The sequence below is a fragment of the Carassius gibelio genome, chromosome B9 (assembly GCF_023724105.1).
Source record: "Carassius gibelio isolate Cgi1373 ecotype wild population from Czech Republic chromosome B9, carGib1.2-hapl.c, whole genome shotgun sequence".
Taxonomy (NCBI): Eukaryota; Metazoa; Chordata; class Actinopteri; order Cypriniformes; family Cyprinidae; genus Carassius; species Carassius gibelio.
In genome coordinates, this window is record NC_068404.1 from 29,673,342 (window position 1) to 29,701,006 (window position 27,665).

The following is a 27,665-nucleotide window of genomic DNA, read 5'->3' on the forward strand; positions in this document are numbered from 1 at the left end:
ATCAACCGAGTCGCGAACATGCTCCGAAGTGCCGATCTGAATCAACCGAGTCGCGAACATGCTCCGAAGTGCCGATCTGAATCAACCGAGTCGCGAACATGCTCCGAAGTGCCGATCTGAATCAACCGAGTCGCGAACATGCTCCGAAGTGCCGATCCGAATCAACCGAGTCGCGAACGAGTCGCGAACATGCTCCGAAGTGCCGATCCGAATCAACCGAGTCGCGAACATGCTCCGAAGTGCCGATCTGAATCAACCGAGTCGCGAACATGCTCCGAAGTGCCGATCTGAATCAACCGAGTCGCGAACATGCTCCGAAGTGCCGATCTGAATCAACCGAGTCGCGAACGAGTCGCGAACATGCTCCGAAGTGCCGATCCGAATCAACCGAGTCGCGAAGAGGCTCCGAAGTTCCGATCTGAATCAACCGAGTCGCGAACATGCTCCGAAGTGCCGATCTGAATCAACCGAGTTGCGAACAAAAATATATATATATATTTTAAGTAAACAACAATAGCCCAAGTTTAGTAAACATTTTTTATTGAGACTATAAAAAATAATTCTGCATCTATTTTTAGGTGTGCCACCTGCCACTGTGGGTGGCACAGGCACACCCTGGCACACCCGTGGCTACGCCACTGATTATTCGTTAATTGTAATTCCAACTCCATGAATTCAAATTCAAACTGGGACCTGAATTCGAATGCAGTGATGCATTAACCCTTCTCAGTCCGCATCTGGATGCTGCACACAGTCTAAACGGTTTTAGGTGCGTGCTGAGACACGAGCATCACTTCCTCCGCGTCCTGCCGTTTCTCAAGCGCTGTGTTGGCTGAGCTTCAATGCAGTCAGACCATGATTCCCATTCGAGAGAGAGAGAGAGCATGAAGACCCTGGCATTGATCAGAGGACCCAGATTCTCGTGTGCGGGATTAAATGCGTGATTTCCACCCCTTGCGAGGACGTTTTTTCCATCCTTTTGAGAAGCGCTGAATATTCGCTGTGTTTTCTGGAGGTTTTGCTTGTTGGCGTCAGTTTCCGCATATTTAATTCCTTCGGACGGTTTTTATCCCTGTTCTCACGGATTTAAGGGTTTTCCACCTTTTTCATGCCGATCTGAAGGTAAGCAGTTGTGTGTAATAATGCGTTCTCTTATTTCCCCGCAGGTTGCGTGTGTCTGTATAAAGATGTTTTCCTCCTCAGATTTTTCTCGACTTTCTATACATCATCTAGACGCGTAACCATCCTTTGAGTCACGGAAACGACACAGTGTAGCGATGCAGATTGAACATGCATGTTTGAGTCATGTGTTGGGTTTAGCTGATGAAGAAGTGCAGGACAGTGAAGGCTTGTCCAGGCGTTAGTCGCAGGACAGATCGCAGTAACCGGGAGAAACAGGTAAGAGCTGACTGTCAGGGAATTAATAACCTACTTTACACATTCACATCGATTTTCACGGCGTTCATGCTTCATTCTTTCGGAAAAACAATGAATACTAGGCTTTTCGCCTCGTTTCGTTCATTAAGATTTAGATGGTGCTCCAGAAGCCCAGTAAAAGCAGGTGCCATTGGTGGCTTATTAGGAACGGCCTGTGCTCCAATGCAAAGACCCACTTCTATCAACCCTCTGATGCATGCATGATCAAAACAGATCCCATCTTAATGATGCATTGCTATTCGAAATAAGAACGTCACAATGATGTTTTTGAGAGAGTTGCACATCCATCCTGCAGTAGAAAATCTTATTCTAGAGGTTCTTGGTACATCACCACTTTTTTCCAGATATGTGTTGGCCATATGATTATGGGTTTTAGATGATTATAGTGTGTTTTTGTTTGCTGATCTGACCATTGTATTGGACATTTTCATCAAAGGGTTAAAATATATGGTTGATCATATTCAGTATGTTGGGTGGTGTGCATTGCAAATTAATTTTAGCATCTCAGTGTTCTGTTTTATCAAAATGACAATATAATAATTGCTATTGTATATAAAGAGTTGCATGTCTAGCTGCATTCCAAAATCATACAGAAGTTCTTGCATCACTTTTTTAAAGAAATATTATTAAAATGCTCCAAAAGATCTAACCATTGTATTGGACATTTGCATCAAAGGGTTAAAATGTACAGTTGATCATATAATGTTAGTATCTTAATGTTTTTTCCCTTTCAAAATGATGTTTTTGAGAAAATTGCATCCTGCAATTGAAAATAATGATAAATATTACAGATTCTTGATTCAACTGTTCATCCGGGTTTATATGTATATATGAAGATAGTCATATGTAATAAAGAGTGGTTTAGATGATGATGATAGTGGCTTTTTGAAGATCTGACCGTTTGCATCAAAGGGTTAAACAGCTGATCACATACAGCTTTTGGTGTGCTTGCATTGCCATTAATGTTAGTGTTATTCATGATTACTGGTGCTCATCAGTGATCAGATAAAGCATCTTTTTAGATTCTCAACATGAAATCTCTGAACCAGCAGCTGGTACTACAGTGTGTACATCTACATGATGCATGAATGGAGATGAAGTGTGAAAGGAGACTAAATCACTTGTAAAATAGGTGAGATGCATTAGTTTGATTGTAAATCAAAAGCGTTTGTCAGTAGATGAGGTCTGATGATTTGCATTGCAGCGTGTGTGTGTGTGTGTGAATCACAGGTGCATCATTATTAACTGTGTCTAGAGGAGCAGACGCGTCCAGCATGGAGAGAAAGCTTCAGCAGACAGGAGCAGGGACCCCTGCAGGGATAAGCAGCCCCTTCAGATAGTTTCTAAAAGTGTCACAAAAGAACAGCCACAAGCATTACCTCAGCTTTGAAAGAACTGTTCAGACAAAAAATGAAAGATTTTGTCATTTTCTCACACATCATCATCTCCATCGTCTCCATACAGTACCTTTCCAAATTGTCATATTTTTTTGTCAGTTTTTGTCAGTCTTGCCATTTCTTTGTAATTATTTGTGAATTTTACTAGATATTTCGAAGTGAAAATTGCTTCAAAGCAGGGTTAATACTTGTAACAAACTGGAACAAAGATAAAATCCATTTATAAACTAAACTCCAAGCAAAATGTATGTATGTATGTATGTATATATATATATATCATTTAATTCAGCTATATATTAGTGAAATATTTAGTGAATATTTATTATTTAACTCTCATCTACTAAAAATGACAAAAAACCAACAAAATTATTAAACCTATCTAAGATGAAAAAAAAAAACAGATTTGAAATGTAAATTAAAATATTGTATATAAAATTAAAATAACAGTTTCTAAGTAAATCCTATGCCATTGTTTCAGTGTATGACTAAAATTAAGAATAACAGCTTAGTGAGAAAGAGATTTGAGAGCATTGCTGTATGAATAAAATAATTTCTCTTTGTGTTCCACAGAAAGAAAGAAGAAAAAAAATATTTTTGGGGATGAACAGTTCCATTCTACGGAGCCCTGCACATGACATGCAAGCAAAAATAAATAATTTGTGTGCACAATTTACTAATTAACTCCCTCAATTTAATAAACCATGCATACGATTACTATTACTTTCCCTCGATTTACTATTTTGTTCACTCGATTTATAAATTGTGTGCACAGTTTATTAATTTGTTCCCTCAATTAGCAAATTGAGGAAACGAATAGTAAATGCACACAATTTATTTATTTTTTTCTTGCATGTCATGTGCGAGGCTACGTACTATTCCTTTAAACACACATTATATCCTAAGCTTTATAAAACAGGTTTTATAGCAGGAGTAAATGTTTTTTATATATTTTTTTAAACACCTACTGTATTTCCTGTGTATTTTAGTTTATGATGTTTGAGCATATTAATCTCTGTTGCATGCATCTCTCATATGCACACAAACACACACTTATTGGAGACATGTAATTACATTAAATTCAGTCCAGACATTTCTGCAGGCATTATAATTCAAAGGGCTCATTAGAGGTCCCCTGCTGGCTGATGCTGTAGTTACACTTGTGCTGCATGACATTCATACAGTAGCTCAGGTGATTCACTCGGCGAGATGGCAGCATGCAGGCCGTGCACATGATTTGGTTACAAATGTCTCGTCGTGAGTGCAGGATAAATGCATTGTAAAATACTAATAATTTACTCGAAAATGACCATTTGATGAAATTGTGCTCACCCTCAGTTCATCCTAGATCAGGATGAGTTTGTTTCTTCATCAGATTTGGAGAAATGTAGCATTGCATCAGTGTCTCACCAATGGATGCTCTGCAGTGAATGGGTGCCGTCAGAATGAGAGTCTGATAAAAACATGACAATAATCCACAGCACTCCAGTCCATCAGTTAACATCTGAGACAAAAGACAAAAGATGAAACACATCCAGCATTAAGATGCTACATTTCTCCAAATCTGATGAAGAAAATCTGAATGGGACATTTTCGGCAAATGTTCATTTTTGGCTGAACTATGACTTTAATCACAAATGAATGTAAAATAATGGAAATTGATGTTTCAAATCTCAAATTCATCACTGCATCTGAACATGTGCAATACGTTTATATTTATGCATATATCCGAAGTGATTTACAGTACATTGCATTCAAGCTACGTTTGCTGGGAAACAAACCCATGACCTTGGCGTTGCGAGCACCATGATCTACATGAATGCATGAAACACACAAAGAACCTGATTAAACATTTTCTAGTTAAAGCTGAGCACACAGACTGTAAAGAAGCAGCATTGTTCGTTTTGAATCAGCAGGTTGAGAAAGAACGATGTGAAAACAGCGACACGTCCAAACCTGCCAAGAACAGGGTGCTTGTGATTGTCAAGGTTTTGTGTGAAAACTAATTAAAAGTTTAGTGTTTTTATTTTTTTGCTCTAGTATCCTGCTGATGAGAATATTATATTCCTGAAAATTACATTTCCACACAGCTTGCTGCTCTGCCAGACCCAACAGAGACTCGATGTACAGCACCTTTCATTTCAATTATTTTAATCGAGTCCTGATTTGACTCATTTAAGATCAGTAGTAGTTTATGTAATGCTCTTGTCTGTGTCATGCATAATTCAAACTCTATGCAATTTATAGCAAATCAACAGTTACTCTAATTCTGCTTACACTGCAGCAAAAAATAAATAACAATTTAATCATTTGTCCTGTACAAATATCTAAACATCCTTAAAGCAAGAAGCTAATTTGATATGTTTGGCTTGTCATCAGAGAATCTATTTGAACTTGTAGTGTATTCTGTCTTTGCATTTAATTCTCATTTAGTTTTATTCCTTTTTTTCTAATTTATGCTTAATATCTTTATACTCCAGATTCTCTGAAAAAGCAGCAATACAAATGCTCACACTTTGTGATTTATAACAAACTGATACTTACTGAATTTTTGCTTCAGCTTGTTAAGACTGCAAAAGATCAACAATTTGTTCTTAGTTTTGTCTTTTTCCTCACAAATATCTAATCATGCTTACAGCAAGATATTTATTAGAGAAGCAAATGTGATATTTCTGGCTTGTTGTCAGAAAATGTATCCAAAATAAGCAATACGCATTAGTTTTCATTTAGTTTTATCACGTTTTCTCCTGATTAATGCGTCATATCTTTGTCTCCAAGATAGATTCACTGAAAAGGCAGCAATACAAATGCACAACTCACACTTTATGTATTTTATAACAAATGAATAGTTACTCTTCTGAAGTTTTGCTTCAGCTTGTTTATATTGCAAAAGGTCACAATTTATTCTTACTTCTTTTTGTCCTGTACAAATACATAAAGGTCCTTAAATCAGGAAGCAAATATGATTTTTTAGGACTTGTCAAAGAATCTCTCTGGATTTTTTTTGTTATTTCTCTTGTTTATGCTTAATATCTTTGTTCAAAATAAATTTTCTGAAAAAGCAGCAATACAAATACAGACTCAGAAGTTTTTGTTTTTTAAACTGTGAAAAGATAATTTATTTGTATGTATTTGAACAAATACTGCAACATTCTTAAAGCAAGAAGCAAACTTTATATTTTGATACTTGCTTTTTTATTATTTCACTTGTTGATGCCTAATATATTTATATTCAAGCATTTTGTAACTGATAACAAATTAAAAGTTACTCTTATTTTGCATTAGCTTATTTACAGTGCAAGAAATTCACAATTTATTCTTACTTATTTCTTCTTGTCATGTTCAAATATTGAAATATGAAATATCAGAGATGCAAATTTGATATTAAGAATCCCTCTGGCGTATATGTGTATTTTGTCATTGCCATTTGTTTATTTATTGTTATATTCAAGATAGAATCTCTGAAAACAAGGGTTCATGTTTGATTTGTTTTGACAGCAGGTAAATATTTGATGATGATAAGAATGTTTTAACTGTTAAACGAGCCGAGGATCCTCATGAATGGTATATTTAGCTGTGAATGGCCGTGTTGCTCATCATTACGCAGTGGACACCACAGATGAGATGTGTTAAGCGCTGCAGATGTCTGGCTGACAGCTTTGTTAATGGCTCTGAGCGTTCAGATGACTGCTGAATGAATGTGCCAGAGTTATACGGCCTACGATGTTAGACAGCCTGGACTTTTCTCCCTGCCAGTGAAGACACTGAACATTTCACTGTAATGGATGGTAGAGTGTTTTCACAGCTGCTCCATGGACACAAAAACACCATGAGAACTGCAGTATTGTGGTGGCGCTACAGTTAGACAGCGTGATGTTTTAAGAGCGATGAATGCATTGAAATGCAGAGGTGAATCTGCTAATGATGCACTGAGAAGTGCTTTGAGATTCTACAGGAGTGTTCGGAGATATTTAAGCAATCATAGTTGTGTTATCATTCCAGGATGCTAACAATTGAACCTAGTTTTTGACTAAAAGAGACACACCACAGACTGCATTTGTTTGTGAGTCTGTCCAGTTTAATGAGTCAAACCAAGAAGATATTTGGATAATGCAGAGATGAGAGGACGGTTTTCAGGCTTTTGAAGAGATTCTTAGAGTAAATAAATGTAATCTTGTGTGCAAACACTGACGAAACCACTTCCAATCACTACAGAGACACTGTTTGATAAGAACACAAGTCATGAGACAAGGGAACTTAAAATCATTGCAATATTTACTTGCTGATTCGAGCTGATCTAAGAGCAGTGTTTATATTGCAATAACTTTAATTAATCTAATGATTCTGGTTGGTTACGTGAACTATTGTTACACTGAATGATATTTATTCTGTTTATCATGGTACAAATGTATGATAGACATTATTTTTTGCTCAGAAATTTAAACCTGGATTACTTTATTGTTTTGATGCATGAAACCCCCTTCTTGTCCTTGACCATCTAGTGTCTCTTGCCCTATTGAGTTTATTTCTGATATAAATCCTAATTTCAGTGTGCTCCTCTCTGTCCCTCAGGCGACTCGTTCTGACTGGAATTAAATCAGGATTGAGTTGTGTTTCTGAGACATGGCCGGCTCCGTCTCCGTCGACTCGAGGGCTGAAGCAGCCCAACACCAGCAGCAGAAGGAGCTGGTCTGAGGACGAACAGATCTGCAGTCACACATTTGTGAGGATTACTCCTCTGACATGCTTCGTGTGAGAATGATCCTTCGGGTCATCTCTGTGGTTTGGGGATTGTCGCTCGTCGTTTGTCAGCAAGCACAGTTCACCACCGTCAGCACAAACTACGGGAAGCTGCGTGGCTTGCGTGTGGCTCTGGCCAGTGAGATCCTGGGCCCCGTGGAGCAGTATCTGGGCGTCCCGTATGCGATGGCCCCGACTGGAGAGCGGCGGTTTCAGGCCCCGGAGCCGCCGGCGTCGTGGCCCGGCATCAGGAACGCCACACAGTTCGCTCCGGTGTGTCCGCAGTATCTGGAGGACCGGCTGCTGCTCACAGACATGTTACCGGTGTGGTTTACCGCAAACCTGGACACGGTCGCGACGTACGTACACGAGCAGAGCGAAGACTGTCTGTTCCTCAACATCTACGTGCCCACGGAGGAAGGTACAGCATGCAAAATACATTACTATATATATATATATATATATATATATTGGAAAGGCATGCTCACTGAGGCTGCATTTATTTAATAAAAAATACAGTAAAAATTAGGAAATATTTTTACAGTTTTAAACAGCTGTTTTCTGTGTTTATATCTGTTAATCTGTAATTTATTTCTGCTATATATAGCTGTATTTTTAGCTTCATTACTTCTGTCTTCAGTGTCACATGATCTTCAGAAATATTTCTTGGTACCGAATGACTTATCATCACTGGTTCTCATGCTTTATCCTTGCAAAGAATTATTATTATTTTTATTTTTTTTGCCATATGACTTCTTGACAAAGGATTGATTACATGCTGCTGTAATGAGTTGAACAGAAGTGTGTCTGTGATGCATTAACATGTTGTCTATAGGCAGCTCACTAGTGGCTGGATCATGTGCATGTATTCATGGGATTGCCATGATTTTATTTCCGTGTGTCGCTTCTTGTTTCTCACATAGACAGTAACTAAATATGTTTTTTATTCCTTAAGAAGATGGAATTATGATTTAGTAGTTGATGTCCAAACTGTGACGCTCTGGTAGATTCATCAGTAACTCAAGCATCGCCTCGAGGAGCAGAATATAATGAAACACATGATGAATTATAATCCGTTTTTTTTAGATGCACCTGTATATGTGTTTGTGTGTGGATAGATAGATAGACAGATAGAACGATAGATAGAACGATAGAACGATAGATAGATAGAACGATAGATAGATAGAACGATAGATAGAACGATAGATAGATAGATAGAACGATAGATAGATAGATAGATAGATAGATATACAGATAGACGGATTGATAGATAGATAGATAGATAGATAGATAGATAGATAGATAGATAGATAGATAGATAGATAGATAGATAGATAGATAGATAGATAGATAGATAGATAGACAGACAGACGGATAGACAGATAGATAGATAGATAGATAGATAGATAGATAGATAGATAGATAGATAGATAGATAGATAGATAGATAGATAGATGCTCTATATCTCCAGTGATGTGTCTCAGTGAAATGAGATGTAAATGATCCACACATATAACACAGTGATGGAGAGCTGAAGAAATAAACTCTCCTCAGAAGATGTGAGATGTTCTGGAGGCTTGTGAAGATCATTCCTCCGCTGAGGAACAGTGAAAGTAAAGCTCCTCAGAAGATCCTGAGGATCAGATTTGAGACTCTGAAACATGATGATGGAGAATCAAGAGAAGCTGAGCTGCTTCAGTCCAGGAAGAGTTCATCTGGAGATATTACTGACCTTATTCTGACCTTTACTTGATCACAATCACTTACGATCTGACACCAGGAGCTCCAGCCGAAGCTGGACATTTGTGAACTTTTATTAAAAAAACTCTAAACTATCAATCAGACGACAGAAGACATGAGGAGATTGAGTTATTTGAGATTTGAGGGTTAAAACGATGATAGAGAAACTCACATCAGCTGTTATATACATGTTTCCTCTAATGCTGTGTTTATGTGAAGATAATCTTTGCTAAAGTTGATTTTAATTATCATGAGAATGGTTGGATGAAACGCTCCTGGGAAACACGTTAACTTATAAGAGTAAACATCCTCTTTCTCATTAAACACTGTTTCATATTTCATACTTAATGGAAACATCAGCAGTTTTTCATAATTGTCTGTGTTTTGAGTTCCCTCAGTAGTGAACAGAAATGCTCCAGTGTTTTCTGTTTTATATCTCGTGTCTAATGGAGAACGTAATGACTTAATGGATGTGATATAAAACACCAGCAGCTAAAAGCTTGTGAGGAAACGCCTAGAAATGACCTCAGACAACTCTATTAAACACAGAAACGTTCATATATTTCCTCTAAATGCACACAGACTGAGATGAATTAATGGAAGAGTTCATCTGTCAGTGTTTACTGGTTTATTTCTGCCTGATCTGTTCTCTGAAGAGATTTCTTTCTGTTTCAGAAGCACATGAAGACACGGGCTTGAAGCCGGTCATGGTTTACATTCACGGCGGCTCATACGTGGAGGGAACGGGGAACATGATGGACGGCAGCGTCCTGGCCAGCTACGGTCACGTGATCGTCGTGACCGTAAACTACCGGCTCGGGGTGCTGGGTGAGTCCAGAAACTGATTCACACCGCCATCAGGATCTCACTTACACCGCTGCTGAAAGAAATGAGTGCTTTAATTCATCAAGGATGCATTTATTTGATCAAAAGTGTCAATAAAGACATGATACAAAAGTGCTGTTCGTCTGTGAATCCTGAAAAATATCACAGTCTCCACATATAATTTTATGTGTTTGGTTTTAGTTAATATATATATATATATATATATATATATATATATATATATATATATATATATATATATATATATATAGTAACAAAATTTTTTTTTTAATTTTAGTTAAATATTTTTTCTTTTATATTTTTAAGATTTATATTATTTTTGTTAATGGTTATTTTATTTCAAGAAACTTTAAGTAATTTTTACAAAATGTTTTTAGTTTTTGTAAATGATAAGAATTCTTCTGAAGGATCATGTGACTCTGATGCTAAACATTCAGCTATGATCACAGAAATAAATTATATTTTAACACATTTTCACATAGAAAACAGGTATTTTAAGTGATATTAATATTTTACAATATTTGCAATATTTTTGATCAAATAAATCTACCCTTGGTAAACCAAGGAGATGTCTTTATTTTTATTTTTGTTCATATAAGCTGAAGATAATGAAACCTGTGAACACACAGTACGTTAGAGATGACGTTAGAAAGCCTCAGGTGGTCATCTTTTATTCATTTTCACAATGAATGTTGTTACTGCAAGGTTGCTATTACAAGTTCTGCCAAAAATGGATTCCTCTTCATACAATAAAGCTTTTCTAACTCTGTTTCTGTGAACAGAAGAACACGGTGAGGATTTAAAAGATTATTAAAACACAAAGAACACTTATAAACACGAACACAAAGCAGCTCTCGCTTAATTTGCATTCTAAGTGTGCAGATTTATGATTCATTCGATTTGAATTCACACATCCAGTTTATAATATTTATATGTTTGGTGCAGAACAATTCATTTTATATCTTTGTATTTCTTTTTATTTCTTTTGAATGCGGTGACCTTGATGAATTCAGCAAATACTGTCTCTCTTTCTCATCTAAATATTGGAGCAGTTTTCAGTTGGAGGTTCTGAGGTTCTTGGCACTGATTTAAAGATGAATAATCACGCTTTTAACAACATCCCTCTTTTAAGAAGGAGAAGCCGTGTGGAATTAAATCCAAACACTTCCCAGAGGCACTTTAGGTCATAATCATCAGATCTTTTGTACCAAATGATTTGAACAAAGCATCTCCTTATTAATGAGTAATGTTCAGAACGAGCTGGATGAAGAGATGGATGTCTCAAGTCCACCATTAAATTCACATTCAAAATTGTTGTGATTACCAAATATTGTCCAAAATACACTCTACCAGTCAAAAGTAAAAAAAAAAATTATGATTGACAATAATCAGAAATGTTTCTTGAGCAGTAAATCATCATATTTTCATGATTTCTGAAGATCATGTGACACTGAAGACTGGAGGAATGATGCTGAAAATACAGCGGAGCATCACAGAAATAAATTACACTTTAACACAGATTCACACAGAAAACAGCTGTTTTAGATTATAATAATATTTCAGAATTCTTTCAGTATTTTTGGTCAATAAATGCAGCTTTGCTGAGCAGAAGAGGAACAGTAGCAGTGTATAAACCCATATTGGATTGATCTTGGAGTGGTTAGATGGAGCTGGTTAGATGGAGCTATTTCATATCAAGATCTAGAGATCCTTGTGTCCTCTCTCTCTGGCTCCAGTTGTTCAGAGATGATCTCAGACTCAGAGTGTTTTCATGGACTAATGATCCAGCAGGCACAGATCCAGGCTGGAGGTCTGAGGAGAAGGACACATCTTCATCTGTCAGCGTCTGTTTGAGCGAGCGGCGTCTCACGACTCTCCTGATCGTCTGAAATTCAGCTGACGTTTCATGAAATCTCAAGGCTGAACATGTATGTTGTAAAGACGGCGTAAGTGACTGTTCTGCTCAGATGTTGGTGATTACAGATAACGGAGCTCATTTGGAGCCAGAAAGTCCATTATATCTGCTTTACATCCCTTTTCTGTCAATCTTTCTTATATTATATTTTCTAAAATGCTGCTTTGGAGTAAAACTGAACTGAACCTGAATTTAACTGAAATACACTACTGTTTAAAGAAGTCTCGTCTGCTCAGAAAGTCTGCATTTATTTGATAAAAAATACTGAAAATAAATTGTAATTTTATTACAGTTTAAAGCATCTGTTTTCTGTGTGAATCTGTGTTATAATGTAATGTATTTCTGTGATCAAAGCTGTATTTTCAGCATCATTCCTCCAGTCTTCAGTGTCACATGATCTTCAGAAATCATGAAAATATGATGATTTACTGCTCAAGAAACATTTCTGATTATTGCCAATGTTGAACACAGTTGTGCTGCACAATATTTCTGTGGAAACTGTGATGTGTTTTATTTCTCAGGATTCACAGATGAACAGAAAGTTCAGAAGAACAGCATTTATTTGAAACAGAAATCTTTTGTAACATTATATAAAAACCTTTACTGGCACTTATGATCAATTTAATGTGATTTAAATAACATCACAAGGGCATTTTAAAAATTTTAATCTCTCAACATTATGAGAACATATATTAAATATTAATATAATTAAAATAATAAATAATAAATAAGACTTTTGTTTCTTTCTGTATACAGTTAACTACATTGCAAATATTATCTACCCCATATTTGTATTTTCTACAACTTGTGCAAATTTAGCCTTTTTTTTGAGTTTTTATACTTATATATATATATTTTTTTTTTTACAATTATTTGTATTTATTTTATTTTATTTGTTATATTAACATTTCAAGTTACCCTAAACGAAAAAAAAAATGCCAATATCAAATAGAGTTATAGCTGACTTTTTAAGGTGGATATGCACAATAGTATTTTTATAGTGTATATAATTCATCTTCTCACTGGAGAAGCGTCTCTGATAGATTCAGCGATGAGTAAACAAGCAGGACGAGTCTCATTTAGTGCATGATAAATGCTGCTTCCCTCACGGCATTGTGCCACAAAATCAGCAGATGACATCAGAATCCATCTCATTAGACATCAGATGTTAAAGAGCTCGTTTAGCTCCTCTCTGTCATAGATAAGCAGAACAGCCCCGTCTTTGTGGGAATGGCTGCATGGCTCATTGAAGGACTCCAGTGTTTATTCCTCTTGAATAAATTGTCCAGTTGAAAGTCCTACATCACGGACGAGGACTTCAATTAACCTTTATCAAGAGCTGGCCTGGAGTCAGGAGATGTGTGTGCATCACAGGTGAAGGTCAGCCAAAGCGGTTTTTATTTGTGCACGGTGCTGGAATTAATAATGCAGCGTCTTCAGAGATGCACCAACATGATGGATGAAGCTCATCAATAAATAACAGAATTATTGACAAGGAGTTTAGACACTGCACTTTAGTTTTTTTCCAGGTGAAAGTGCTTGAGCTACAGGAAGGATAAATGCATTAACAGGTTTTTAGTGTCGTGGTGATCTACCTGAAGCTTGTGACAGATGACAGTGTTGATATGATATGATCCTCGAGGACAGATTGAAGGGAGATTGAGTTTGCGGTTTCATATCTCAAGCTGCTCATGATACTTGCATCGAGAGAGCGTGTGGGGGATTTAGACGTAGATGTGACGTAACCGCTGAAGACCAGTGAAATTAACAGACAATTAAAAAGTTAATGTTAATTATAACAATTGATGTTTCGTTTAAAGAACTACCTGCATTAATTTTCATTGCAGAAGCTATTTGGATGGATACATGCAAGTACATGCAATACAGTATATGATAAGATCTTTAAAAAAAAAAGGTTCCAAAATGATTTTTGACAGTCAAAAAATACAGTCAAAAAATTATTATTATTTATTCTTCTTGTATTTTTTTGAATAAATATTTAGATTTTTTTTTTTTTTGCATTTTCTGTTTTCATTTTAATTTTAGTAAAAGTAATTAATTTAGTTTTTTTTACTGTGTGTATATATATATATATATATATATATATATATATATATATATATATATATATATATAAATAATTTCAATTTAAAGATTTAGTATTTTTGTTTTTTAAGGCATGTGTATTTATTTACATATTAAATAATTGATATATTATATAATATTATATAATTTTTATTTTGGTTTTCATTTTAGTTTGTAACTGTTAAATTAAACCATTAGATGAAATGTTGCCTTGTCAACAACAATATATATATATATATATATACACACATACATGTAGTTTGTATTCATTTTGAATTTATTTTAGTTTTAATTCTATTTTTTATTTAATTTTAATTTAAATAAAGTTAAAAATAAATTATACTGTACTTATTGTCTTTTATTTCAGTTATTGTTTGTTTGTTTTTGTTTTAGTTGATTCAGTCATTCTAAATCAGTAGTGACATTTTCATAATCCCAATAAACCTCAGTTAAAAACAGATGAATATCTGAACGTGCACTGCAGTGTGTCCTGATCTCTCGGCTGTCTCTGTGTTTCAGGTTTCCTCAGCACTGGTGATCAAGCAGCCAAAGGGAACTACGGTCTGCTGGATCAGATCCAGGCTCTGCGCTGGGTGAAGGAGAACATTCAGGCTTTCAATGGCGATCCGGAGCGAGTGACCATCTTCGGCTCTGGAGCAGGAGCCTCCTGCGTCAGTCTGCTGACCCTCTCACACTACTCTGAAGGTCTGCTGGAGATCTCAAGATGAAGTGCATCAATATATAGGGCTGCATGATTAATCAAAATTCTGAAATCACACTTTATGAATTGCATAGCAAATTCAGAGGAAATGCTGCTCTACACAAACATGTCAACTTGAGCTTAGGTCATTTATAACATGCATTTGGGAACACAGCAAATGCAAACCATCTTTCCAAACTTGTAATGAGAAGTGCTGATCAACAAAAGAGAAGTTTTAATGGCTCCCTGTGGTTTTTCATTTGTTTTTTTTTAATCTAAAGTGCCTTGCAAATGAAAAATATAACAAGCCATTCATCTTAGGGAGGCAATAAACACTAGAAGTGCAAGCAATACAAAGTATTGTTAAGAAAAGTACTAGCTAGAACAGGGAGAACATTACATCAAAATAAAAGTTTGATGGTTTAAATATTTTTTTTTACAGTTGTATGTATATATTTTACAGTATGTATGCATGTAAAATAAAACAATTATTATATCATTTGTTAAATACTTAATTTCAGTGAAATATTGCAATAATAATAATACCTAAAATAATAATAATAATAATAATAATAATAATAATAATGATAATAATAATAATAATAATAATTAATTTGTAGACATATATATAATCACAAGATTATTAATATTATAATTTATAAATAATCACAAAAACAAATTCAGCAAACCTGGATTTAAAAAAGATTCACAATACAAGTAAAAATAATACTTCTTTTTTATAATTCATTATTTTATTAATCTTTTTTATTTTTAATAGTAATAATAATAATAATTGTCATTTATTATTATTATTTTGTATCAATATTTATATATAATCACAAAATTATTTATATGATAATTGACATAATAGATGCGCTACAAACCTGGATTTGTTTTTTTATCAGAAAAACACAATATTTCTTATTTTTTTTGTATCTAGTGTTTTGGTGTTATAAAAGTATTATTTTACCAACATTTTAGGGGTTTATTATTATTATTATTATTATTAAGCCATATTGATATTTAATAACCAAAGTTTAAGTATTCTAATTGACATAGAAACAGAATAACATTGCAAACCTGGATTTATTTTAAATCGCAATTGAAGTATTTTCCCCAGTCTTATTGAAGAATCATGATATTTAAATGTTAAAAATTTATATTATTCTGACAGCGAGCGTTTGTGTCCCAGATCTGTTTCAGAAAGCTATCATCCAGAGTGGGACGGCTCTCTCCAGCTGGGCCGTCAACTACCAGCCGGCCAAGTACACACGCATGCTGGCCGAGAAGGTGGGCTGCAACGAAGACGACACTGTCGAGCTGATCGAGTGCCTCCAAAACAAAAACTACAAGGAGCTGATTGAGCAGAACATCACCCCCTCTAAATACCATATCGCCTTCGGACCCGTGATCGATGGAGATGTCATTCCGGATGACCCACAGATCCTCATGGAACAGGGAGAGTTCCTCAACTATGATATAATGCTAGGAGTAAACCAGGGTGAAGGCTACAAGTTCGTAGACGGGATCTTAGACAGCGAGGATAGAATAACAAGCAATGACTTTGAGTTTGCCATATCAGAATTTGTCGACCATTTGTACGGCTATCCAGAAGGAAAGGACACCCTGCGGGAAACCATAAAGTTCATGTACACAGACTGGGCCGATAGGGAAAACCCAGAAATGCGACGAAAAACACTGGTTGCACTTTTCACAGATCACCAGTGGGTGGCGCCGGCCATTGCGACGGCAGACCTGCATGCGCAGTACGGATCGCCAACATACTTTTACGCCTTTTATCACCACTGCCAGAGTGACATGAAGCCTGCCTGGGCTGATTCGGCGCACGGAGACGAACTTCCATACGTTTTCGGCATCCCCATGATCGGCCCCACGGATCTCTTCAACTGCAACTTCTCCAAGAATGACATCATGTTGAGTGCCGTGGTCATGACATACTGGACGAACTTCGCCAAAACTGGGTGAGTAGGACGCATATGTTTAATAAAAGCTGTTTTAATAAAATGCTTAAAGAAAATAGTTTTAATAAAATATAAAAAAGCTGTCAAACTGCATAAAGGCTGCAGATTAACTTTTTCAATTTAAAATGGATAAATGGAATAAATTTATTTTATTAAAAATTTATAAAATAATACATTAATTTATAAATTATATATAGAATAAAATGACTGATTGTTCTGGGTGGGTGCTAAAGTGTTGCTTGGCAGTTGGAAGTAAAACCACTAATTGTCCTCTACTTAATATTTACCCATTAACATTAATAGTTTTTTTACTAGGGTGTTACAAGGCAGTTGCTGGGGCATTGCTAAGCAATCAAATGTAGCATCACTAATTGACCATTTAATTGCTGCTTTCAACAATTTTTTGGTTGCTAGGGTTTTCTGGGTGGTTCCTACTTCCTAGAGTATTTCTAGGCAGTCGAAAGTAACATCACTAATTGACCCTTTCATGGCAGCGTTTTTGTTGTTGTTGCTTAGGTGTTTTTAGGCAGTTGATAATGTATTCTGGGTGGTTGCTACAGTGTAACTATGCAGTTGCTAGGGTGCTGGTAGGCAATAAAATGTAACATCACTAATTCAGTTCAATTCAAGTTTATTTGTATATATATATAAATATAAATAGTGCTTGTCACGATAAAAATTGTTGCAAAGCAGCTTTACAGAAAATTAAGTTTCTGCAATGTATTTGGTGACTATATCAAATTGATGTGCATATGGCAGAAATGTACGGTAAAATTCAGTTAATTATGGAATCAAACAGATGATGAACACTGATAAGCAATGATAATATATTGCAGTCAAACTTATTACAAATTTTGGTAGTTCTGTATGTTGTTTCAGGGTTGGCATCATCTGGGGTCCTCTAAGGGGTCAGCATCATCTCTTCTCAGGTGTTCTGGATCCAGACTGGAGCTTGAGTAAATCGTAGTTAGCACAGGATGTGAATCGGATGGCAGAAACAGAGAAACAAATAGAGACTTAATCAGCTTAGCTGCTATTCCAGAGTTTGGGAGCCAAATGTGAAAAAGCTCTACCTCCTTTAGTGGTTTTGGTACCGTAGGTACTATCAAATGTCCAGAGTTTTGTGACCTTGGCGAGTGTGATGGATTGTTGCGTGGTAGAAGACTAGTTAGGTACACAGGAGCTAAACCATTAAGGGCCTTTATAGGCAAGAAAAAATATTTTGTAACTGATATTGAACTTAATAGGTAGCCAGTGGAGAGACTGTAAAATTTTGGTAATATGATCATATTTTCTTGACCTGGTAAGGACTCTAGCTGCTGCATTTTTGACTACCTGTAGCTTGTTTATTGAAGATGCAGGAAAACCACCTAGAAGTGCATTAAATGGTGAGCGTGATTTGACCAAGTATAACATGTTCCTGGATCAACATCCTTGATTATCCTGGAACAACATTCCAATCAACGAATCAGAAACGAGATATACATTTTCAGGAAATATCTGTTTTAGGCTAAAAATCAGGTTTAGGTGCTTCTACACCCTAGTATATCAGCTATCATTTCCATCTGTTTTTAGGAATAATTTAAAGGTAGGGTTAGGTTTAGGGGTAGGGATTGGATTAAGTCTATATTTTTGTACAATAATGTTGATCCAGCATCAAAAGATGTTGATCCAGGAACATGTCTTACTTGGCAAAATCACGGTGACCGCATAGTCCAGTCTAGAGGTCATAAATGCATGAACTAGCTTTTCTGCATCAGAAACAGATAACATGTTTCATAGCTTGGCAATGTTTCTAAGATGGAAGAATGCTGTTTTTGTAACATGGGAAATATGGTTTTCAAAAGACAAATTGCTGTTTAAAATAACAACCAGATTTTTGACTGTGGAGGAAGTAACAGTACGTCCGTCTAGTTGCAAATTGTAGTCTACTAGATTATGTGTACTGTTTTTTGGTCCGATAAGTAATATCTCTGTCTTATCTGAATTAAATAGGACAAAATTATTGTCGTTTACATTTTTAATACACTCTGTTAGCTTAGATAATTTAGAAGTTTAATTTGGTCTTGTTGAGATATATAGCTGAGTATTATCTGCATAACAAAGGAAACTAATTCCTTATCTTCTAATAATATTACCAAGAAGAAACATGTAAACTGAAAATAGAAGGGGACCTAGGACGGATCCTTGTGGCACTACATACTTTAATGGTGATAATTAAGATGATTCCCTCTTTAAATAAACAAAATGGTAGTGATCGGAAAGGTAGGATCTAAACCATCTTAGAGCCTGCCCTTCAATACCTGTATATTTTGTAATCAATCTATGGGTATGTCATGATCTATAGTGCCAAACACAGCACTAAGATCAAGCAAAACTAGCAATGAGACGAATCCTTTGTCTGAATCAAGAAGCAAGTAATTTGGAATTTGGACATGTGCTGTTTCTGTACTATGTTGGGGCCTAAAACCTGACTGAAGCACAATTGAGCAGACAAAACTTTTTCTAAAATTTTAGACATAAACTAAATATTTGAAATTCGATAAATGAAGCTAAAGTATTACACTGTAGATTCTAAATTTGTTATTGTATTTCTGATGTTATTTATTTTATTAGTAAAGAAATTCATAAATGTATTCATAAATGTATTACTATTAAACAGTGTGGGGATATTTCAAATGGGTGGTGTTTGGTTATTTTTTTCATCTAGCCAAGAGGTTGGTAATCTATGGCACATGATGAAGCTGCAAATAATTTAATATTTGTAAACTTTTAATAATACGTTTTACGATAGAAATGTTAAATGACTGACAGCTATATCCAGTGATGAAAAATGTTCTAAAATCTGTCTTTGGTGGCTGGAACAGTAGTTCTTCCTGGATGATAACGCAGAGCCATATAATTAATATCAGTAATACATAGCATGCACGATACAAAGAAACAGTCAGTAACATCATCACTTTGAGGTACAATATCTATATCAGTAAGATCGATTCCATGTGATATAATCAAATCTACCATATGATTAAAATGATGAGTCGGCCCAATGGCATTATGCTTGACTCTAAAAGAGCTTATTAAGTCAGTAAGCGCAAGTCCTGATGCATCATTTTTATTATCAACGTGAATGTTAAAATCAGCCACAATTAGTGCTTTATCAACATTTACCAGTAGGTCCTAGAGGAGATTATTTTAGGAAATCTGCATATGGCCCTGGTGATCTATACACAATAGCCACAGCAAGAGATAGAAGAGATCTGTTTTGCATATCCGACAGTGTAACATTAAATAGAGTTAAACCTGTGTCCTGTTACAACACCTCCGGCATGACCAGTCTGACGGGGCTCATGCTTATAACAGTAGTTTGGTGGAGTAGACTCATTTAGACCAATATAGTTGGTTTTAGCCAGGTTTCAGTCAAGCAGAGTACATCAAAACTATTATCTGTGATCATTTCATTGACAATAACTGCTTTGGGTGTGAGTGATCTAATGTTTATGATAATTGTTAAAAAATTGTTTTCTTCATTTATTTAGCATTTTTCTGGTTTAATAACAATCAGATTTTAGACTGCATTAAATGCATATTTTGATATGGATATTTAGGGAACAGACACAGTCTTTATAGACTGGACAGTGCATGTTTCTCTATCATTTAAGCATGCAGAACAAAGCCATCATGGCAGTTATTTGAGAATTGGCTTACTAGTCATATGGAGTTCTGCTTCGAGTTCTGCTTGCTTCCAGAAAAGATTCCAATTATTAACAAAGAGCAGTTTGTTTTCTTTACACCATGACAATAACCATTTTTTTAAAGCAAAAGGTCTACTGAACCTTTCTTGTCCTCGTGATACGTGGGAAGTGGTCCTAACACGATGATCATTGTCATGGGGCGATGTGTTGCATAATTGACCCTTCAGTTGCTGCTTTCAGCAATTTATTATTGCTAGGGTATTCTGGGTGGTGGTTATAGTGTTGCTATGCAGTTGCTAGGAAATCAAATGTAACATCACTAATTGGCCATTTAATTGCTCCTTTCAGCTGTTTATTGTTGCTAGGGTGTTGCTAGGCAGTTGTTTGGGTATTCTAAGTGGTTGCTACAATTTTGCTATGTAGTTGCAAGGGCATTGCTAGGTTATCTAGCATCACTAATTGACCTTTCAGTTGCTTGTTTCAGCTATTGTTGTTGTTGTTGCAAGGCAGTTGAACTTAACTTCACTAACTAATCCTTTAATTGCTGCATTGATTATTTTATTTTTAATGAGTTTTGACATTTTAGTATTTGACAACAATGATAAAAAAATGCTAATTGAAGCATTAACTACTGTACAGATGTTACTTATTTGATGTTACTTTATTTGTTTTTACTGCACAGAGACCCGAATCAACCGGTTCCTCAAGACACAAAGTTCATCCACACTAAACCAAACCGCTTTGAGGAGGTGGCCTGGTCCAAATACAACCCTAAAGACCAGCTGTACCTGCACATCGGCCTGAAGCCTCGCGTCCGGGACCACTACAGAGCCACCAAGATCGCCTTCTGGCTGGAGTTAGTACCACATTTACACAGCATCAACGAACTCTTCCAGTACGTTTCATCAACGACCAAAATACCACCACAGGACACGACACCATTCTCCTACACCAAACGCCTGTCCAACAAACTCTTGCCATCGACCACCCGCCATCCGCCCGCTCCTCCGGCCAACACCAAACAGATGTCGGATCAGCAGAAGACATCTGAGCATAGCGATGGAACGGTTATCATTGAAGTGCGAGATTATTCAACCGAGCTGAGCGTGACGATCGCAGTCGGTGCGTCTCTGCTCTTCTTAAATATCCTTGCGTTCGCAGCACTCTACTACAAGAAAGACAAACACCGGTTAGAGTTGAGTCGCAGGCACAGTCCACCAAGAAATCTCACAAACGATATTCCCCGTGTGCCAAGCGAGGAGTTTATGCCTCTTCAGATGAAGCAGCTCAGCCATGATCACGATTGTGATTCCCTGCAAGGCCACGATATGATTCAGCTGACCTGTCCTCCGGATTACACGCTAGCATTGCGCCGTTCACCTGACGACATGCCACTGATGACACCAAACACCATCACTATGATTCCTCGCTCTTTTGCTGACTTGCCGCCATCGTATCACAACCCTTTCAATGCATTCGGGAACAGCACTCCGAGCAGCATGGGCCTCCCACATGGACACTCTACAACACGAGTATAACTCGCCACAAGTTGACGGACGATTTAGATGTGCACACAGGTGCTCAAACACAAAAAACTGAGTGTAGGGCTACATTATCCATCTAAATTAAATTGCAAGGGCGATTAATTGCGATTAGACTGAAGTTGTGATTGTCATGTGTATCTTTCAGGGAAGCACGGTTCTGCTATCAGCAGTAAATCTCCATCCGAAGGCCAGAGAACCTCCAAATGTGCCCCGTAGAAAAACCTAAAGCAGTTGCTGAATAAACAGAAGATATATCTGCTTTCAATAATTCAGTGTGACTAATACACTCAACTGACGTTACGAAGTGAGTTTGGAGTAAAAACATTATTAAATGTGGCATTTTCAGTGCTTTTAGATAGAACAGCATTTACTATACAGAGTATAGTTCACTTACAAGCTACGCGAACAGTTTTCATAATATTAGAATGATTTCATAATCACGTGATTAAATTGTGATTATAAACGCGATATTGCCTAATTTGTCAGTGAACTATGGCTTTATGTAGTAAATGCTGCACAGAGCATTTACATTCATCTAAAAGCATGTGATGATGATTTGCTACTAATCACAGAACCGGCTTTACTGACAAGATGTGCATGACAATCACATTTGATTAATCGTACAGCCCTAACTGAGGGTGTTATTTTGTTAAAGACTCTTTTATAAATAAATTCCGTTTCACTTATTAACCTGTTTAATTTGATCAGTGAATGTAATCATTTCGCATTCATGGTACAGCTACTGGAGCTTTCAAAAAACATGATTGCCTAAATGAATTATTATTTGCATCCTGATTTCCTGGTTAATGTGAGAGACCATAAATCGCTAAACACTTGCATTGCAGCACAAATACCTGGTAAACAGTTTTGCTGTAGCTATATATCCATAATTATGTTGGGTGTAGAAAGCCTGGTCATTTAGATCGAAATGGTTTTAATAGTTTGAAGTTTAACGATTTTAAGACTGAAGTTTAAAAACGTGGAATTTGATGGTTTTAAGGCCATGCTGTCATAGATAGATAGATAGATAGATAGATAGATAGATAATTTCTATGCAGTTGTTAGGGTTTTCCTAGGATGTTTTAGGTTGCTGTGAGTTGCAACGCAGTCAAAATTAACATCACTAATTGAAACTTATACTGCCATTTTCGACTATTTTTTGTTGCTAGGCTATTCTAGGTGGATCCTAGAGTGTTGCTATGTAGTTGCAAGGATGTTCCTAGGCAGTCGAAAGTAACATTCACATTTATGCATTTAGCAGACGCTTTTATCCAAAACGACTTGCAGTGCATTCAGGCTTTTATTATGTTTTTTAACCAGTATGTGTGTTCCCTGGGAATTGAACCCACAACCTTTTTCACTGCTATCACAATTATCCACCGCTGAGCCACAGGAACAGTTATGTAAAATTTTCTTGGCCATTTTTACTATTATTATTTTCTGTTAGGGGCTTGCTAGAGTGCTGCTGTGTAATTGCTACTGATTTGTTTGGCAGTTGCTAGAATATTCTAGGTTGTTGCTATGCTTTTTTGTCTGCTAGGAAATTGTTTAGATTTTTTCGGTGGTGAATAGAGTGCTATGCAGTTGCTAGCATGTTCTATGCTACAATGTAGTAGCTAGGGCATTGCTACGGTTTTGCATGCCATTTTCTAGGATGTTCTAAGTTGTTGCTATGTAAATGCTATAGCGTTGCTAGGGTTTGCTAGGCAGTGGCAAGTCGGTCTATCTATCTATCTATCTATCTATCTATCTATCTATCTATCTATCTATCTATCTATCTATCTATCATCTATCTATCTATCTATCTATCTATCTATCTATCTATCTATCTATCTATCTATCTATCTATCTATCTATCTATCTCATGTACAGCAGTGATTAACGGCAGTTCATTGTGTCTGTTTCGCAGCCATAACCAGCAGTAGCACTGATCACTGTTGCTGATTTAAGAGGGTTTCTGAAAACATTTCATCTCTGTGCAAAATCAAACTTTAATTAACCATATTCCCGGTGTCTTTCTTAGTGTAAATAAAAACATTTTTGAATACTTTGTAATCTCAAGATTTCTTGAAAAAAAAAAAAAAAACTTGTGCCACAGAAGCATCACAATTTCTTAGGTTTTAAACCCAGTGTGAAACTCTTGTGCCATCTGAGAGGATCTTAAAGGTGCTGGAAGATACTTCAGCCGTTCTGTGCATTTCTTCGAATCTCTAAACCCTGCCCTGCAAAGATATGGTTGATAGAGAGTGTTTCTGATTAGACAAACTCTTTTTTAATGTTTTTTTGCAGTCTAGTTCTGTGATTTCCCATAGCACATGTTTCACTGATATCTATCAGGTTGTAGTGAGATTTTATACAGTATGTATTCTTCTGTTAAACTATTGCTTGCAGCACCTTTAAGAGCAATGTGGTATCAGTGTGGCAACGGCCTTTATCTGACAGTAAACTTACTCTCAGCCTGAATAGCTTCATTTTAGTGTATATAGCATATATAATAAATTATTTAAAAAAATCATCTACAGCTTGTATTATGAAACTTTTTTTTTTTTCATTTGATCGTATACTGTTCTGAATGTACTTTTGCCATCTTCAACCCATAGACAATAAAAGAAATGGACACAGCGACCCCATTGGAACTCAATTGAGACAAGTAAAGCCCATTTTTAGCATTTTTTAGCACTTCCGTTTCTGACGCGCAGACTCAAACGAAGCTTGACGACGTCAGCAACCTGTCTGACAGATGTAAATCTTCTAGTAGCTGTGCGTGCAAACTGCCATCGTTAATCTTGCAGAGACGGCGAGCTTGAGCGGGGAGTTCTTTGGCGTGAGTGAGCAGGAGTAAGTATTCTGATTAATTATTTTGTATAGTATTTTAAAATGTAACGCAAGTACGCCATATTAAGTTAATTCCCTGCTAGCTTCTCCATTACCTAGAAGGTAATGGAGCCCTTTATACATTGTCGTTTATCTTTAGAAATAAATAATGGACAAACGGAGTCTTTAAATGCCTCAGATGTAAAGTTATTCGCTGTCAAAGTGACGCCAAAATGAATGGGAGTCAATAGGAATGCTAATGCAAGTGAAGTTCTGCTAAAAGATGGCGGCACCCGGCCAACTTCAACTTCCGGTCGAGTTCCTTGCCGCCTGCTTCAACCCTCCATGTTTGACCATTAATAATAATATTTATGTGACAGTGGATTATCTAGTTCTCATTTCAGTCAGTCATTGTGTGACATGAAACAAATTTGATAAAACCTTAAATATTAAATCCATATGTATTTTTCTTCTGCTTTAAATCTTATTAAACTAGCAAAAGTAACGGTTTTCTGAACACACTCTCCCATTGGTCAGTCAAATAGATAGCCCCGCCTCCAAAATCATATAATTGGCTGAGTCAGAAGTTGACATGGCAGGCCACCTATAAATTAAATGCATTGGTATAATATGGCTTTGTTGGTTTCCAGAAATATGAGATGAGCTGAAAGTTTAACTTCCTGTGATTGCAATCTGTAAACAGGAAGTTTGCATACTATTTCTTATTTCTTTATAATAATGTTTCTGTAACTATAGCTCAGTTCCTGTAAGTACGGTCCATTTGCTAAATGATTTATAAATCCTGATAAATATATTTGAATATATATTTTTTTCCATTGATTATTTTTCTCTGTTTATTTTTAAGCATTAAATGATGTACTCAGACATTATTTGTTACTTTTCCTGTAACAGAAGCCTCACAGTGGATCCCCAGCACTGTAATAATTAATTATGATTTTTTTCTCACTATATATTAATCAGTCGTCTGCCTAACAGGGTACTGAAGGACATGTACATGTTTCAGTCTCGCTCTGAATCATGTTGCTTCTTTAAAACTTTCCTCATACTTTATGCTGTATGAATATCATTTGGTTTTGCCTCATTGAAAGGCTTGTTGATGGATACTGTATATGTAAGAGATTTTTTGCTGCTTTTTCTAAAATCAAATAAACTTAGATTTTACTCATTTGCTCACTCACTTTTTTATACATATTATTCATAATGTTTCATATGTGTGTGATATGAATAGATCAGCCAAAAATAAAGACTTGAAAATGTGCTTACTCTCAGGTCATTTGAGATTAGGATTGGTTTGTTTCTTCATCAGATTTGGAGAAATGTAGCATAGCATCAGTGTCTCATTAATGGATGCTCTGCAGTGAATGGGTGCCGTCAGAATGAGAGTCCAAACATCTGATAAAAACATCACAATAATCCACAGCAATCCAGTCCATTACCAAACTGGAGAAATTTGGAGAAGACAAAAGATGAAAATCCAGCCAAAGTGCTTGATTTGTGCAGATTTCTCTCCTGATTCAGACCAAATAACTTTTTTTCACTGGAGGATGTGTTATTATTGACTCTTTTAGTTAAAAACAGCTGGATTTGTACACCAGTGACAGAACGTGAGCAGATTGAGTTGATTGTCTGTTTTCAGTGAAATGTCTCAAGAAGCTGAATGCATTGGATTGATAAATGGAGAAAGCAGGTGAGTGTGTCTCTCCATCACACGCTCTTCAGTAGAGACTCTGGAGCTCCGGACTGTCATCTGAGAGACAGATGGTGGATCTGCAGCTTGAGCAGTAACTGTGCTCGCTCGGTCTGTGGCACCACAACCATCTGTGTCACTCATGGACCACAGACACATAAACACATGAACACCTCAGAAGGGTTGCAATGGAGCATGAAAACATAGTGGGTGAATGCACATTATACATGGAAGTTCCAGCATGTGATTCATACTGCAAATAAAAAAAAGAAAAAAGGGCAACATGTACTAATATAAAGGGTTTTCCTCATCAATTTTTTTATTTATTTATACAGGTGATATGTTCCTGGATTACTATCCAAAAATACAGACTTAAACCAATCCCTACCCCTAAACCTAACCCTATCCGTGTGAAATGATAGCTGATTGACAAGGGTGTAAACCTAAAACAGATATTTCCTCAAAAGTTATCCCTCAGTTCTGATTGGTTGATTAGATTGTTGTTCAAGAACTTGTTGTACTTGGTGAAATCACATCCACCTTTTGCCCTTCGTTGCATTGTGTTTTACACTCTTTAAAATAAAGGTGCTTAAAAGGCTCTTCACAGCGATGACATAGAAGAACCACTTTTGGTTCCGCAAAGAACCATTGATTCAAAGGATCTTTACAGAACCATCTCTTTCTTACCTTTTATAAACCTTCTTTCACCACAAATACAGTTTTGTGAGACATAATTTTTATTTTTCCTTAATGTTACTCAATTTGTTTAAATGTTCATATGGTAATGTAAATGGCAAAAAAATAAATAAAAATTAGTTAAGTTAGTTTCTTTTATTACCAAATTATAATAAAGTAGACGTTAATTTTAAATCTAAATGTTACACTTTGTCGCGATATTTTAGTATCACTGATGTACTATTATACTTTTTGTTAATATTTGTTAAAATTAGATTTTATTTAGCTTTTATTTAATAGTCAGTTTAGGTCAAATGAGAGTTTATTTAGTTTTAATTAACAGTTATTTATTCAAATAATGATTGCACTACAATGAAAAAATGCCAAAAATGA

At 36.0% G+C, this 27,665-nt stretch overlaps 1 protein-coding gene across 1 annotated transcript; it reads left to right on the forward strand.

Moving 5' to 3' along the window:
• The first annotated feature begins 788 nt into the window (after positions 1 to 788).
• Positions 789 to 26,075, forward strand: nlgn4xb (neuroligin 4 X-linked b). Its single transcript, XM_052565391.1, has 6 exons — positions 789 to 1,122; positions 7,404 to 7,992; positions 9,987 to 10,139; positions 14,677 to 14,862; positions 16,050 to 16,839; positions 21,214 to 26,075. The coding sequence occupies exons 2-6, from the start codon at positions 7,575 to 7,577 to the stop codon at positions 22,067 to 22,069; spliced, it is 2,403 nt and encodes an 800-aa protein (XP_052421351.1). The 5' UTR covers positions 789 to 1,122; positions 7,404 to 7,574; the 3' UTR covers positions 22,070 to 26,075.
• The last annotated feature ends 1,590 nt before the right edge of the window (positions 26,076 to 27,665 follow it).

Excerpts from the sequence above, each read along its gene's own strand:
- nlgn4xb (XM_052565391.1), top strand. The coding sequence starts at position 7,575 with ATGCTTCGTGTGAGAATGATCCTTCGGGTCATCTCTGTGGTTTGGGGA. Across the intron at positions 7,993-9,986 it reads CTACGTGCCCACGGAGGAAG|AAGCACATGAAGACACGGGC; the intron begins GTACAGCATGCA and ends TTTCTGTTTCAG. Across the intron at positions 10,140-14,676 it reads CTACCGGCTCGGGGTGCTGG|GTTTCCTCAGCACTGGTGAT; the intron begins GTGAGTCCAGAA and ends TCTGTGTTTCAG.